Source organism: Penaeus japonicus, unplaced genomic scaffold (assembly GCF_977035675.1).
Source record: "Penaeus japonicus unplaced genomic scaffold, GWHDUDI00000001_assembly GWHDUDI00000037, whole genome shotgun sequence".
NCBI lineage: Eukaryota > Metazoa > Arthropoda > Malacostraca > Decapoda > Penaeidae > Penaeus > Penaeus japonicus.
The window spans coordinates 19,261,392-19,277,769 of record NW_028234439.1 but is presented as its reverse complement, the minus strand read 5'-3'; the positions used below and the strand labels follow the sequence as shown (position 1 = coordinate 19,277,769).

General features: G+C 44.6%; 1 protein-coding gene across 1 annotated transcript in view; it reads right to left on the bottom strand.

Moving 5' to 3' along the window:
• hpo (serine/threonine-protein kinase hippo) overlaps positions 1 to 16,378 on the bottom strand; it is a 34,606-nt gene that overhangs the window by 14,192 nt on the left and 4,036 nt on the right. The window contains exons 2-5 of the mRNA XM_086532496.1: positions 14,998 to 15,039; positions 5,659 to 5,739; positions 5,087 to 5,231; positions 377 to 466 (exon numbers count right to left, since the gene is read on the bottom strand). Coding sequence (XP_086388622.1) covers positions 377 to 466; positions 5,087 to 5,231; positions 5,659 to 5,739; positions 14,998 to 15,039 — 358 coding nt within the window. The remainder of the gene's footprint in view (positions 1 to 376; positions 467 to 5,086; positions 5,232 to 5,658; positions 5,740 to 14,997; positions 15,040 to 16,378) is intronic.

Below are 16,378 nucleotides of genomic sequence, written 5' to 3'. Positions count from 1 at the left end.
ATTGTGACATTCAAGGCTAGAATGCCCCCGTTGTGAGTGGGTTAAAGACTGCTTGCAGATAACATTAAAAGAATAAAAGCTCCTTTACTACATAATACATCAGTTATGAAAGTAAATACATAAATTTCTAACAATTCAATATCTATTTTGCATTAAAAGTAATCACACTAAGAATTGTGTAATACTCTCAACAAGAAAATTACAAGATACCAGTAATAAGTATCTTTGTCTTAGAAAAAAGGTAATGAAAGATGAAAAATACAAATAAGTTCAAAAATTATAAAAATAAATCAACAAAGAGCAAAAAATAGTAACAGCAATAACAATAATCATAACCTAATATGCACAACCCAAATCACAACACAAAACCACGTACCGAGAGTTGACCAGCGACCCCAAAGTCTGCTAGCTTGGCATGACCCTGAGTGTTGAGGAGGATATTTCCCGCCTTGATGTCCCTGTGAATAATTGGGTGTTAAGGGAAGGGGGAAGGAGGGGGAGAATGGGGGTGGGTTTAATTGGGAGGGGGGGGGGGTAAGGTAAAAGGGGGAAAATGGGGTGGGCAATTAAAAGGGACGGGAGAGGGGAAATGGAGGGTAAAACAAGGAAAGGGGGGAAAAGGAGGGGAAAGGAGGGGATCAAGGAGATGGGAAGGGGGGAGAAGGGGGGAGGGGGGAGGGGGGAGGGGAGAAGGGGGGGGTGAGAGGGGGAAGGAGGGGAGAAGGGGAGAGGGAGAAGGAGGGGGAAGGAGGGGAAAGGGGGGAAAGGGGGGAAAGGGGGGAAAGGAGGGGAGAGGGGAAGGGGGAATGGAAGGGGGAAGGGGGAGGGAGAAGGAGAGGGGAAGGTGAAAAGGGGGGAAGGGGAAGGGGAGGGGAAAAGGGAAAGAATGGAGGGGAGGGGGGGAAAAGTGGGGGGAAAAGGAGGGGGAAAAGGGGAAGGGGGTTAAAGGAGATGGGGAAAGGGGAAAGGAAATTATTTGGGGGAGGGAGAAGTAAAGGGGGAGAAGGGGAAGAAATTGAGGGGGAATGGAGGGGGTTTTGGTCGGGAAGGGGAGAAGGGAATAAAAGGGAAATTAGGGGAAAGGGAAACAAAATGGGGTTTAATGGGGGTTGGGGAAAAGGGGGTTTCGGGAGGGTTGAGTTTAGAGGGGATTTGGGGGTTATAATTGAGTTTTAAAAGGGAGGGGAGCGTTTGGGGCCCTTTGGGGGATCAAGTGGAGTGTGATTGTGGGGTGTGATTTGTGGAGTGTGATTTGTGGGGTTGGAGTAATTAAGTGGGGAAAATGGGGGTTGGGGTAAAATTATAATGTGAGGGGGAAAAAAATGTGAAGGTGAGTAAATGTGGGGTGTGAGTAAATGTGAGAGTTGATTTCAATGTGAGGTGTGAGTAAATTTGGGGAGAGTGGAGTCAATGTGAAGGGGAGTAAATTGAGGGGGACGGGAGATGGGTAATTGAGATGGGGAAAAATTTAAGGGGAGTCAAAGGTGTGGTAATGGGGGTTGGAGTAAGTGAGGGGGAGTAAGTGAGGTGGAGTGAGTAAATTGATGAGTAGTAAAAATTAGGGTGAGTAAAGTAAGTCAGGTGAGTGAGTGAGTAAAGTGGGTGATTGATTGATTAGGGGAGTGAGTGGGGAGTAAAGTGAGTGAGTAGGAGTGAGTGAGTGAGTGAGTGAGTGAGGGGAGTAAATTTAGTGAGGAGGAGGAGGAGGATGGGAGGAGTGGGAGGAGGAGGGGGAAGGAGTGAGTGAGTGATTTAGGAGGGGGAGTGAGGATGAGGAGGAGGAGGAGGAGGAGGAGGAGGATTTGGGGATTGGGAGGAGGAGGAGGGGAGTAAAGTGAGGGAGTGGGGTGAGTGAGGGGGTGAGGAGGAGGAGGAGGAGGATGAGGGGGAAAAGGGGGAAAGGAGGGGTGAGGAGGAGGAGGAGGAGGGAGGAGGAGGAGGAGGAGGAGGGGGAGGGTGAGGGGAGTGAGTAAAATGAGGAGTGGGGTGAGGGGAGTGATTTAAGTGAGTGAGTGGGGAGTAAGTGAGTGAGTGAGTGAGTGGGGTGAGTGATTTGAGTGAGGAGGGGGAGGGGGAGGAGGAGGGGGAGGAGGAGGGGGAGGAGGGGGAGGAGGAGTGAGTGAGTGAGTGAGTGAGGGGAGGGGAGTGAGTGAGTGAGTGGGGAGTGAGTGAGTGAGTGATTTGAGTGGGGAGTAAGTGAGTGAGGAGTGAGTGAGTGAGTGAGTGAGGAGGAGGGGGAAAAGGAGGGAGGGGGAGGAGGGGGAGTGAGGAGTGAGTGAGTGAGTGGTGAGTGGTGAGGAGGAGTGGGGAAGGAGGGGGAAAGGAGGATGGGGGGAAGGAGGAGGAGTGAGTGAGTGAGTGAGTGAGGGGAGAGAGAGAGAGAGAGAGAGAGAGAGAGAGAGAGTGAGAGAGTGAGTGAGTGAGCGAGTGGTTACCAACCAAACATGCAATCCCACAAGAGTGAGACCCGAGTGAAATCGCACTGACCAAGGAAGGCATCCCCGAGATTCGCGCACCGCGTCGCGCCGCCGACAAAGCAACCCACCCACGGCGAAGAAAAAAACAAAAACAAAACAAAACATCCAATAAACACACAACCAAGTAAGTACGGACGGACGTACGAATGTACAGACGTACAGACGTACACACGTACACACACACACACACACACACACACACACACACACACACACACACACACACACACACACACACACACACACACACACACACATACACACACACACACTAACGATAAGCAGACGCACACAACTTGCAACCAATTAGTCAACCAACCAACCAACCAACCAACCAACCAACCAACCAAAGAAAGAAAGAAACAAAGAAAGAAACAAAGAAGTGAATACAGCGCCTCTGCAGATCTCTCCCCGACGCAGCACAGTTCCAGATGCGGAGACTGGGAGGAGAGGAAGAAATACGAGAGGGAGAGGGAGAGGGAGAGGGAGAGGGAGAGGGAGAGGGAGAGGGAGAGGGAGAGGGAGAGGGAGAGGGAGAGGGAGAGGGAGAGGGAGAGGAGCGCAGAGGGCTAGGGAGAGGGAGAGGGAGTGGCAGTGGGACGTGGTCGAGTGGGATGAGGCACGAGGAGAGGGAGGGAGAGGGAGGAGGGAGAGGGGAGAGGGAGAGGGGGAGGAGAGGGGGACGGGAGAGGGAGAGTGAGAGGGAGAGGAAGAGGAGAGGGAGAGGGAGGAGGGAGGAGAGGGAGCGGGAGAGGGGGAGGGGAGGCGGAGGGGGGGGAGAGGGAGAGGGAGAGGGAGCGGGAGAGGGAGAGGGAGAGGGAGAGGGAGAGGGAGGAGGGAGACGGGAGAGGGGAGGGGGAGGGGGAGTGGGGGTAGGACGGAGAGGGAGATAGAGAGGAGAGGAAGAGGGAGATGAGAGGGAGAAGGAGAGGGAGAGGGATGCGGGGGAGGGAGGGGGAGGGGAAGGAGAGGGAGAGGGAGTGGGAGAGGGAGAGGGAGAGGGAGAGGAGAGGGAGAGGGAGAGGGAGAGGGAAGAGGGAGAGGGAGAGGGAGTGGGGGAGGGAGAGAGGGAGAAATACGAGAGGGAGAGGGAGAAATACGAGAGGGAGAGGGAGAAATACGAGAGGAAGAGGGAGAGGGAGAGGGAAAGAAAGAGGGAGAGGGAGAGGGAGAGGGAGAGGGAGAGGGAGAGGGAGAGGGAGAGGGAGAGGGAGAGGGAGAGGGAGAGGGAGAGGGAGAGGGAGAGAGAGGGAAGAGAAAAGGGGATTTGAGGGAAGGGAATGAATGAGAGGGGAGGGAAGGGAATGAGAGGGAAGGGACGTAAAGTGAAAGACCAAAAAAGGGAAGACAAGGAGAGGAGAGGGGAGAGAGAGAGGGGAAGGGAGGGAAGGGAGGGGAGCGGAGGGCGAGCAGGTGCGCGAGACAAAAAAGGAGGAGGCACCGAGGAGGAAACCCCGGCGGCGCGGCAGAGAGCGAGCGAGAGAGCGAGAGAGCGAGCGAGCGAGAGTGGCAGTAACAAGTGCCAAGGCTGGCACTCGGCGGCCGTCACGTGGTTGAGCTGCCGCCGGTAAGAGCTCCCAAGGTCACCGCCGCCCCTGCACCTTGCTTCAGCGCCTCCTAGTCGCCTCCTTTGCCTAACTACCTGCTTACCTCACTCTCACTCTCAATCGCACTCGCACTCGCACTCGCACTCGCACTCGCACTCGCACTCGCACTCGCACTCTCCTCCGTTCCCTTCTCCCCCTCGATCTCCTCTCATGCAGACACATATCTTCACACACAGAAGCACAACCAAACACACATGCAGCACAGAACATGCATCTCTTTCTCCGCCCTCCCTTCCCCTCCCACAGATCCGCCCTTCCCCTCCCTTCCCCTCCCCCCAAATCCCACTTTCCCCTCTCATCTCCCCCATCCCTTCCCCTCCCTTCCCCTCCCCCCAAATCCCACTTTCCCCTCCATCTCCCCCATCCCCTCCCCTCCCATCTCCCCGATCCCCTCCCCTCCCATCTCCCGATCCCCTCCCCACCTCTCCCCCTCCCTTCCCCACCTCTCCCCACAGAACCCCTTACCCTCCCATCTCCCACAAATCCCCCTCTCCCCTCCCCTCTCCCACCTCTCCCTCTCCCCCCGACCCCTCGTAGCATCCTTTGAGAGCGACCTAAAGAAAGCATCGCCGAGAGAATCGCTTCCTTGAGACAGTGAGTGGCCCGAGGTCCTGCTTCCCTCTCACGAAGGCCCTCTGTTGTGGCGCCGGAAATCCCTTCGGCGCACCCCCCCCTACCAACCCCCAACCCCCACCACGTGCGGAAGCCACGACGTGCATTGCACTACGGATTCTGCCACCTGCTATTGCTACTGCTACTGCTACTTCTCCTGCTAGTGCTACTGGACTACTATTGCTATTGCTATTGCTGTTGCTATTGCTGTTGCTGTTGCTATTGCTATTACTATTGCTATTGCTACTGGACTGCTATTGCTATTGCTCTTGGACTGCTATTACTATTGCTATTGCTACTGGACTGCTATTACTACTGCTATTGCTATTGCTAATGCTATTGATATTGATATGGATACTGACACTCTCAATGCTATTGTCACTGCTGTACTCTCATTGCTATTGCTACTGCGTTTGCTACTGATACTGATGCAGCTACTGTTGCTCTTCCTGTTGATACTACTGCAGTGCTATAGCAATTGCTAATGCTGACGTTACTTCTACTCTCCCTGTTCTTGCTACTGCTACTGTCTCTGCTGAGGTTACTGATTATATCACTGCTACTGCTACTGCTACTGCTACTGCTACTGCTACTGCTACTGCCACTACTAAGATAACTGATACTCCTTCCGCTACCACTGCAACCACGCCCAGTGGGATTAGCTTGACAATGGACTGATGTCAAGTGACTATCAACGAGACTCCATTACGCGAAGATGACGGAAAAAAAAAAATCAAAAAAAAAAAAAAAATAAAAAAAAAAAAAACAAAAAAAAAAAAAAAAAAAAAAAAAAAAAAAAAAAAAAAAAAAAATAAAAAAAAAAAAAAAAAAAAAAAAAAAAAAAAAAAAAAAAACAAAAAAATATGAGAGAGAAAGGAGGGGTGAGGGATGGGGAGGAGAGGAACGCGGAAAGATAAAACTCATAACATGACATGACATGACACGACAGGACAGCAACTCACCCCTCGCCCAGCTTGCAGATGATGTCGAACACCTCCTCCGGCTGCCGCATGAGCGACTCCTCGCTGAGCTTGACCAACTCCCTGCAAGAAAAATGCAACAGACATGAGTAAATGAGTAAATCTATGGGCCCTGCGGGGGCGGCTCGGCGGAAGGTCGGAAGCCGTGTGTGTGTGTGTGTGTGTGTGTGTGTGTGTGTGTGTGTGTGTGTGTGTGTGTGTGTGTGTGTGAGTGTGAGTGTGAGTGTGAGTGTGAGTGTGTGAGTGGGTGTGATGTGGAAGTGTGTGTGGTGTCGAGTGGGGTTGTGTGAGTGTGTTTTGGGGTGTTGGTAGGTGTGGGTGTGGGTGTGTGTAGGTGTGTGGGTGTGGATGTGTGGGGGTGTGTGTGTGGGGGGTGGATGTGGATGTGTGGGGGTGGGTGGGTGTGTGGGGGTGGGTGGGTGTGTGGGGTGTGGATGTGGGTGTGTGGATGTGTGGGGTGTGGATGTGTGGGTGGGGGGGTGGATGTGGATGTGGATGTGTGGGTGTGAGGATGTGTGGGTGTGTGGATGTGTGGGTGTGTGGATGTGTGGGTGTAGGTGAGGGTATGGATATGGGTATGGGTATGGGTATGGATATGGGAGTGTGGGTATAGGAGTGAGGTGGGTGCAGATATGGGAGTGCGGGTGTGGGTATGGGAGCGTGGATATGAGAGCGTAGGTATGGAGTGGGGGTATGCCTGTGCGTGTGCGTGTGCGTGTGCGTGTGCATATGCTTGTGCATATGCGTGTACGCATGCGGGTGCGTACGCGTGCCTGGGCGTCTATTTCCCGTCATGCATTCTACATGCATATAGGAATGCATGTCTTTGTGGTGCATGTCTTCGGAAGTCAACATCTTGGATGAGTCCCACCACGCCTCCCCCTCCCCCTCCCCTCCCCCGCCCCTTATCAGATGGGCGGCTGGGCGATCTGTCACCAGCGCCGACAGGAAATCGCTCAGGGGCGGGGCTAGACGCGTCGAGAGGCTGATCCCCTCCCGAGGCGGCCGCCGGGCGCCCCGCTTCCCGCCCGCCCCCGCCCCGCGCGCCGCCTATCCCTCCGAGCTCGCCCGCGCCCGCGTCTCCCCGATCATTTTTTTCTCCGTTTAAGCGGCACCAAATGCGCGCTTTCTTTGAGCGTCTGCCTCGACCGCCCCGCGCCGCATTCCCCGGCCGCCGCGCACGTCCCTCTCCTCGGGCCGTCGTCTTCGCCTTCTTCTTCTTCTTCTTCTTCTAATCCTTCTCTTCCTCCTCCTCCTTCTAATACTTCTCTCCCTCCTCCTCCTTCTTCGTCTTTTTCTTCGTCTTTTTCTTTTTTCTCCTTCTCCTTCTTCTTCTCCTTCTCCTTCTCCTTCTCCTTCTCCTTCTCCTTCTCCTTCTCCTTCTCCTTCTCCTTCTCCTTCTCCTTCTTCTTCTCCTTCTCCTTCTCCTCCACCTCCAGCTATGCCTGGCGTGACATACACTACCAGCATGATTTCTTCCTCCACCCACCTTCCCTCCTCCTACCTTCCATCCTCCTACCCTCCCTCCTTCCCTCTTCCCTCGTCACTAGCCCCTCCTAACCCTCCTTCCCTCCTCCCTCCTTCACGACGTCCACAATGACCCCCCGGCATACCCTGTCCCCTTTGTTGCTCCTTTCTTTTTTCCCCCTTCCCTCGTCACTCGCCCCTCCTTCCCTCCTCCCTCCTTCACGACGTCCACAATGATGGCGGCGCTTCCAATCGAGATAATCGTAGACGTCTTCCCTTATAGTCTAATTCCTCTCCCCCTCCCCCTTCTCTCCCTCCACTTTCCTTTTCCTTTCTCATTTTTTCCTTTTTCTTTTCCCTATCATCTATCATCAATCACCAATCATCTATCATCAATCATCAATCACCAATCATCTATCACCATCAATCACCAATCATCTATCATCAATCATCAATCACCAATCATCTATCGCCAATCACCAATCATCTACATCAATCACCAATCATCTATCATCAATCATCGATCACCAATCATCGATCATCAATCACCAGTCATCTATCATCTGCCACCAATCATCTATCATCTGCCACCAATCATCTATCATCAATCATCTATCATCAATCATCTATCACCAATCACCAATCATCTATCACCAATTACCAGTCATCTATCATCAATCACCAATCATCTATCACTAATCATCTGTCACCAATCATCTATCATCAATCACCAATCATCAATCAACAATCATCAATCACCAATCATCTATCATCAATCATCAATCAACAATCATCTATCATTAATCATCAATCACCAATCATCTATCACCAATCATCAATCACCAATCATCTATCACCAATCATCAATCACCAATCATCTATCACCAATCATCAATCACCAATCATCTATCACCAATCATCAATCACCAATCATCTATCACCAATCACCAATCATCTATCATCAATCACCAATCATCTATCACCATCAATCACCAATCATCTATCATCAATCATCGATCACCAATCATCAATCATCAATCACCAATCATCGATCATCAATCACCAGTCATCTATCATCTGCCACCAATCACCAATCATCTATCATCAATCATCTATCATCAATAACCAATCATCTATCATCAATCAACAATCATCAATCACCAATCATCTATCACCAATCATCAATCACCAATCATCTATCACCAATCATCTATCACCAATCATCTATCACCAATAACCACCAGTCATCTATCATCTATCATCAATCACCAATCATCTATCACCAATCATCTATCATTAATCATCAATCAACAATCATCAATCAACAATCATCAATCATCAATCAACAATCATCAATCAACAATCATCAATCATCACCACTCCCCAATCATTAATCATCTATAGTCAATCTATCAATCCAACTCTTTATCTATATACAAAAAGAACTACATAAAATCACATATATTTGCATATAAATGCACACCACATGAACATTAGGGTATTTCAATAATTGGTGATTTTTGAAAAATCCTTCAAATTCACGGAGACTGTTCAGAAGTAGGCGCCATTTATTTTTTCTTGACTAGTGATACCATTTTTATTTGTTTTTATCAATATTTACCTATTGCACTTTTTACTCAAAGATACGAAAAATACGATTAAATAATTAGTTTAGTCTGGGGTTTAAATATATTAATATTAAAAATCACCCGTTTTTATTATTTTCTTCGTCATTTTAGCAGTAATTACTAAACGATGTATTCAAAATTGTGTTTTGTTGGGTTTTTTGATTTATTCAATCGTGTATTGTATAATTTTAACTTTTTAACTTTATTTAAGAGTATCTTTTCTATAATTAATCATAATCAAAATAAAACACATTGTGAAAGTATATTACAAATTAGAAACGTATCTTTTTATTGGCCAACAAACTTCTCAATATATTATATTACCCTATCCACATTTCCTTTCAATCTCTTCCGCAATTACCGTATATTTGATATAGAGACAAGGGTATTGAAGTCCCAGGACCGCCTCATGTCTCCAATCAGTCTTTCACAATGCTGATTATGGTCGGGAATTAGTACACTCTTAGCCTCCCATACAGAGTGGTTACCTTGGCCATAGAGATGGCATACCTTATTCATATCTTCCCGTATATGATAGAACAAAGGGGAACTAAACACTCTTTCCGAAAAACCTGGGACATTCACAAACTTTTCTGTGCTGAGGTTCCATAACTTCTCATAGGAAAAATTGTACCAAATTCGATCCTTCAGGTTTGGCTGGTTTGTATATCCAGCTTTTTCCGATTCCATTTTCAGCATACCAAATACCTCATGTATGCTGTCACCATCGTGAGAGAGTGGCATGAAAATAACATCTGTGTTATGCAGATATCTACTGATGGATGCAAAGTAGGATTTGTCAAACCCTAATCTGATCCCTACTTCTGAACACATTTGAGATGCCCCAAATGCTGCCTGAAATATTGTCGGCTCTGTACTAATGACAGCTTTTCGCCAGCAAAAGAAATGGATCTTAGAGAACTCGAAGATACCTTTGATAACAGTAGGGTTCTTTTGCAATGTCCTCAATCATCTAATAAGATTGTCTTTCAAGCCAACTTTAGTCTGGGATGGCAAATCAGCATTTTCAATACTTTATAATTTATCAAGTACAACATCAAGTGATATACAAACATGTAATGATGAACACATATAACCTAACCACCTAACACCAACTGGCACAAATATCCTAGGCAATATTATGTTTTTTAAATTCTTTTAAGGACTCAAGACAAAATAATTTTGCATGTCTGTTCAGTAGTTCATAATTGGTTACCCGTCAATAGCATTAAAGTTAATTGGCCACTGAAAACGGACCTCATCATTTATATCCTCATAAAAATCAATCACTTCAATTAATTCCCTGAGGTTATGATATGTTTTTATTCATATTGGTTATCTTCAATGAAGCTAGAGTGCCATCTTTTTTTACCAATAGTTGCCTGCCTTTTCTTGCGGAAAGTGGTAGTATCTGCTATCAAGACCTACTACTTGAGAAAAAAAAGCATCAGTAAAATTTGTTGCATTATTTCCGTGGTGTATTTCCGTTTCCCTTCTGGCAGTCATCAGGAGTGGATAAATCTTCTAAGGTTGAGGAAGATTAAGTTTCCGTTGTCATGTTCATCATCTGTATCGTTTTCACACATTCCTGAATCGCACTCAGTAATTTATTTGCCAGACTATATTTCCTCTTATTTCTGTATTCCTTCCTTTTATGGCTTTATGGTCAGCAGAACCAGTGGATGCAGCACTACCATTTAACTTTGCTTCATACCACTCGATGTCTTCTTGTAGCACTCTCTCGGTTGTCTTTTGCCTTTAAAAGATATGATTTCAGTACCAATAAACGAAGCTTTCAAACTCTCCTCCTGTGTATAATAATATACTTTCTTTATGTTAAGTACTTTTGTGATGGCCTTTAGTTTAGTAATAGTCTTCAGTCCAAATTTCTGATATAATTCTTCAATTTAGTCACAAGTTTCAAAGCAATTTGTCGTCCAGAAAAGTTTGATTTTCAATCAAACACTTTCAGCGAATTATATCGTTTCCCTTCCCCCCCCCCCTTGCCAATATATCACAAACAAGTAGCAACACAACAGAAGCTTGTTGGAATGTATAATAATGTTATTAATTAACTAACGTTTATATGCTTATTGAAGAAACACGGCATTACCTTACAGGCCATTAGGTTCAGTGAGGAACTAGAAGTATTGAAAGACTTCCGACCTAAGGTCATTGAGGAACTTGCTATATGCGGTATTTAAGTGCTTAAGGTCTGTGAGAAATTTGTTGCATGCAATATTTAGGTTCCCAAGGTCAGCGAGGAACTTCCTGCACCTAAAGACACAAATTTGATTACGATTCGGAAGGGAACTACCATCACTTAACGTTAGCGAGGAAGTTCGAAGTGCGTGGACCTCGTCCGCTGCGCGGCCCCAATTCCGCGGAAATGCGTAATATATTAAATTGAAAAGTGCAACCCCTAAACGTTATCAGATCAAGCTGATTTTTTTCACATTTCATTTTTATGATATATGGAGCCTATTTTTGTACAGTCACAATGACATTTCAAAAGTTGCAATTATTGAAATACCCTAATGAACATACCTACAAATAAATGTGTTTATACGAATGAACCTTTACAATGTGTGCGTGTGCGTATGAACAATGTGTGTGCAATGATAGGTGTGCGTGTATAATAAACCCAATACGTGGTGTCAAGAAGGGTCACGCGCAGGGAATCGAGTGCCCCATACTCTCTTTTTCTCTTCTCTCTCTTTACTCCTCACTCCTCACTCCTCACTCCTCACTCCTCACTCCTCACTCCTCACTCCTCACTCCTCACTCCTCACTCCTCACTCCTCACTCCTCACTCTTCACTCTTCACTCTTCACTCTTCACTCTTCACTCTTCACTCTTCACTCTTCACTCTTCACTCTTCGCTCCTCTCTCCTCTCTCCTCTCTCCTCTCTCCTCACTCTTCCCTCTTCATCCATCCGTCCACCCACCCACTCATCCATCTATCTAATTGTGGAATGCATGGCCTTCCGTCCGTTAAAATCAAGAGAACAATGAGAAAGAGAAAGAGAAAGAGAAAGGAGAGAGAGAGAGAGAGAGAGAGAGAGAGAGAGAGAGAGAGAGAGAGAGAGAGAGAGAGAGAGAGAGAGAGAGAGAGAGAGAGAAAGAGAAAGAGACAGAAAGAAAGAAAGAGAGAGAGAGAGAAAGAAAAAGAAAGAAAAAGAAAGAAATTAAAGGAAAGAAAGAGAAGAAAGAAATCGAGAAAAGAAAGAGAGAAAGGAAAAAATGACTCCTACCGGCCTTTCTGCGAGTCCTCACGACAGAAGTACCTAATCTAAAACTGATCTGACGAGAGTAAGATTGGCTGTGGTCTCCTTGTATGTGATTTACACAGCCATATTCTAAGTCCCTAAGCGCGCTGTGTACATGACATGAACATGCCGCGTTTGGTATTCTAGAAGCGCTGCTTCGCGTGTTCGTGTCAAAAGCGTGGCAAAGTCCTGGAAAGTATTGGAACAATTGTGGAAACTCCGTGACAAGGGGGTAGGCTTGTCACGATAGTTACACGGGTGGGAAAAAATTATATTTTTACTGTACTTTTTCTTACCAATACTTCATATGAGCATACTAAGTTTGGAAAGTAATATCTTTATTGGATATATTAGGCATCATTGTCCTAAACTAGGATTACAAACTCTTTTAGGAAAACATGGATTCTCTGCTGATTTTGAGTCTGTTTACCTTTTGGCCGACTTTTCGAAGGAGAGTGAAGTTAAATGAATGGTAAAAGTAGTCAGGAACGTAAAGTTAAAGTATTTAATTATATGAAATATGTATACATTAAATCTATATGTATGATATATTAAAGATACGCATATATGTACAGTATATACGGAGACAAAATAAGGAAGATCTATACATAAACACACGATCCCTCTCATCCCGTTTGTTTTGATCGAGCGTAGAGTGAATTACCAACGGCGCGTTCGTGAAATGGTTGTCAATTCTTTAACTAGGAACAAGTACAACGACTGATTCATACCAAAATTGTTAGTGCTCCTTATGATTGTAGTTTCTCTTATGAATTTGTCGTTTGGACAGTGCCATTCATCCGAAACATGTTAACTTTGGAACGGTTGGTAAACCTGAAGCAGCTGACACAAACGTGCCACGCTTTTGCGTCCTAGATTACCGCCTTCGTGACATGAACACGACATGGACACAACATGAACATAACATGGCCACGACACGCAGAAAACGTCAGTGTCATGCATGTATGAAAGTGACAAGATCGCCATGTTCTCACTTCACACAGCATGCAATTAGAAAAATGGTGAGAGTCACCATGCGTCCCATACAGTCTGTTCGAACCACTGATGAACCTGCAATCCTTTGCACGCGCGCGACTCGCAACCCCCTTCCCTTTCGGCAAAGGTTTCTGAAGGTCTCGGTTTAATTTACCAATCTCTCTATCCACACGCTGACGTTGCTATATAGGCTTTCCTGATACCCCTACCCTGTTGCAAGAGGCAAACATAAACATAAACATTAACATAAAATAAACATATATATAAAATAAACATAACCACACACACACACACACATAACTTTCAACCACACGTCTTACTGCGATACTACGATAATTTAACCTGAGACTTTATAGTAATCACTGCCCTTCACTGTCAACAGTAACCGCAATGAATCTCGGTAAAACAAAACAAAAACAAAAAACGCTTTTTATTCACTGACCATCCATCGCAATGAACATAAAAACAAACCGAAATGGCTGTTCACTGCCATCCACTGCCAAAATCAATCGGATAAAAAATGAATAAATAAAATGAAAACATAAACTACTGTCAACCACTTCTAGCAATAGACCATACTGAAACACTGAAAATATCACTCACTCCCAGTCACTAACATCATTCGCCATGCACCTCAATAAAAAAAAAATCATGCAATGACACTCACTATCATATCAACCGCAACAAACGTTATAAAATTTCTTAGTAATTATCATTCATTATTCATTCTCAACCGCAATGAACCTTAATAAAATGTACATAAAGTGTTACTCACTGTCAATAATAGTCGCAAAGAACTTCAAATCTTAAATCGTATTTGTAGTCCTAAACAGATCTAAAAAGTTCTGAGCAGTTCTAAGCAGTTTTAAACAGTATTGAACAGTTCTTAACAATTCTAAAGTTCTGAACAGTTCAAAACAGTTCTGAACAATTCTAAACAGTTCTAAAAAGTTTCGAAAAGCTTCGAACAGTTCTAAAAGGTTTCGAAGTTTTGAACATTCCTAAAAAGTTTTGAACAATTCTGAGCATATCTGAAGAGATTTTAACAGTTCTGAACAATTCTGAGCAGCTCTGAACAGTTCCGAGCAGGCCTGGACAATCTCTAATAGTTCGCAACAAATCAAGACAGTTTTGAAGAAATAAAATTGCCGTACGTCTTCTAAAGCAAGGTCGCCACCATCAAGATTCAATATGATTCTAGGGTCTTGTCGAATCGGCATAAAACTCGTGTTACAATAAATAAATAAATAAATAAATAAATAAATAAATAAATAAGGAAAGAAAGACAAAAGAAAGAAATTTAAAAAATAAAAATAAAATGAAGGTGGGGTGGGAAAGACCCGAAACTTTCCGCAAATTTATAGCCATCAGCTGATCTTTGTTTACGAGCTGTCGACTCCCTTATCCAAGATACTTACTCTCATTCCTTGTTACCTCTATAATTCTTGACTCTTTGTTTAACTCCTTGTAATCTCCTTGGATTCTTCTTTTTTTTTCTTAGTTATCCATTTATTGTCTTCGGTTAATGATTAAAAAGAAAATCAAGAGAAACAGTCTCACCAATATCATTCGCATAAACAATTCTTAGAATCTAGTTTCTAAAAAAAATAAAATGACATAAAAAAGTTTCTAATTACGAAATTCAAGAGAAACAGTCTCACCAATATAATTTGCATAACCAATTATTAAAATCTAGTTTCTAAAAATAATAAAAATGACAAAAAAAGTATCTATCCCATTTAGATACAATCCACACACCTACGTAAGATTAAGATTTAAATCAATTCACACCAAGGCACTTAATCTTTACTGTAACTCTTACGTAAACGAGAAGACTGAACAGAACAGAGTAGCGTGTTGCAAGCCGTTCACTCTCTTTAATTAAGAAGACGTAGGTGACGTGGCGAAAACCAATTTAGTTCATTGATAGCAACGAGGAGACGAGAGGGAATTTTACTCACCCATTTTCATTCTGTTCCTCACTGTGTTTGGTGTGTGGCTCGCTGGAAGAGAGAAAGCAAGGGTTAGTTTACAGTTTGTAAATGAGACGTGCATACATGTGCATCTACAATCAAGTACAGGTGGACTCACATGTACACGCACGCACACACACACACACGCACGCACTCACACACAGACCCACGCACTCGTACGCGTATACATAGGCATATAACAAGTATATGTGATTGTATGCAGGTCTACCGGTACCCGAATATTTGACAATAGTTTAGCGTTAATTAAGAAATAATTAACAAAACATTATAATTGCAATGATGATCATGATCATGGTGATGGTGATGGTAAGTGATGATGATGATGATGATGATGATGATGATGATGATGATGATGATGATGATGATGATGGTGATGGTGATGGTGATGGTGATGGTGATGGTGATGATGATGATGGTGACGGTGATGATGGCGATGGCGATAATTATGATGCCGACAACAAAACCATTAACAACAATAAACTTCTGAAAAACAAAGGAATAATTAACAACGGAAATTAAAGCCATGAATTTCAAATGAGGTAAAAATATTTACTGTTCTTACGAAATACATTAATGCCACTCTCACAGTATGACGTCAGTGTTGTTGATACGAGGGCAAACTCATCCCGATTAAATTTAGTGGAGGCAGTTGTTTGTTTACACCCGATCAGCTGTTCAAAACTTTCCCACGTGAACGGTTTTCGAAACGTTTTTACCCTTAATTCATAGATCACCAAAGGGCTTTATTATGTTATTTACGTTTACGTTGCGTTGCGTTGCGTTGCGTTTCATTACGTTTCGTTACGTTACGCTACGTTACGTTAATTTTCGTTACGTTACGTTTCGTTTCATTACGTTTCGTTTCGTTTCGTTTCGTTACGTTACGTTGCGTTACATTAGGCTTCATTACGTTACGTTACGTTACGTTTCGTTTCGTTTCGTTTCATTACGTTACGTTACGTTTTGTTTCGTTACGTTACACTTTTTTATTCTACTTTATATCACATTACTTAACTATATCTCATCTACGTCTCTCAAGACTTCGGTTTCCACGCACTCTTCCTCAACGAATCTGAAATTGCAGGCGTTTTCCGGCGATTGTCTTATTATCATTATTTACTTCCTCTTTTCTGCCATTTAGATTTTTGAAAAAATTACCCCCAACGCTGGCATCTTGAACAAGCCATTTACACCCACGTCTGTCACGCAAAAAAAATCTTACCGGAGATGATCCTTCTGTTTTACTCCAGACACTCAATTTTATCGCTTTTTCCTATCGTTTTCCCCTTTTTTTTCTTTACTTCGGACAGCAAGAAGCCATCCCGATCCCGTGCAAAACCACCAGCGC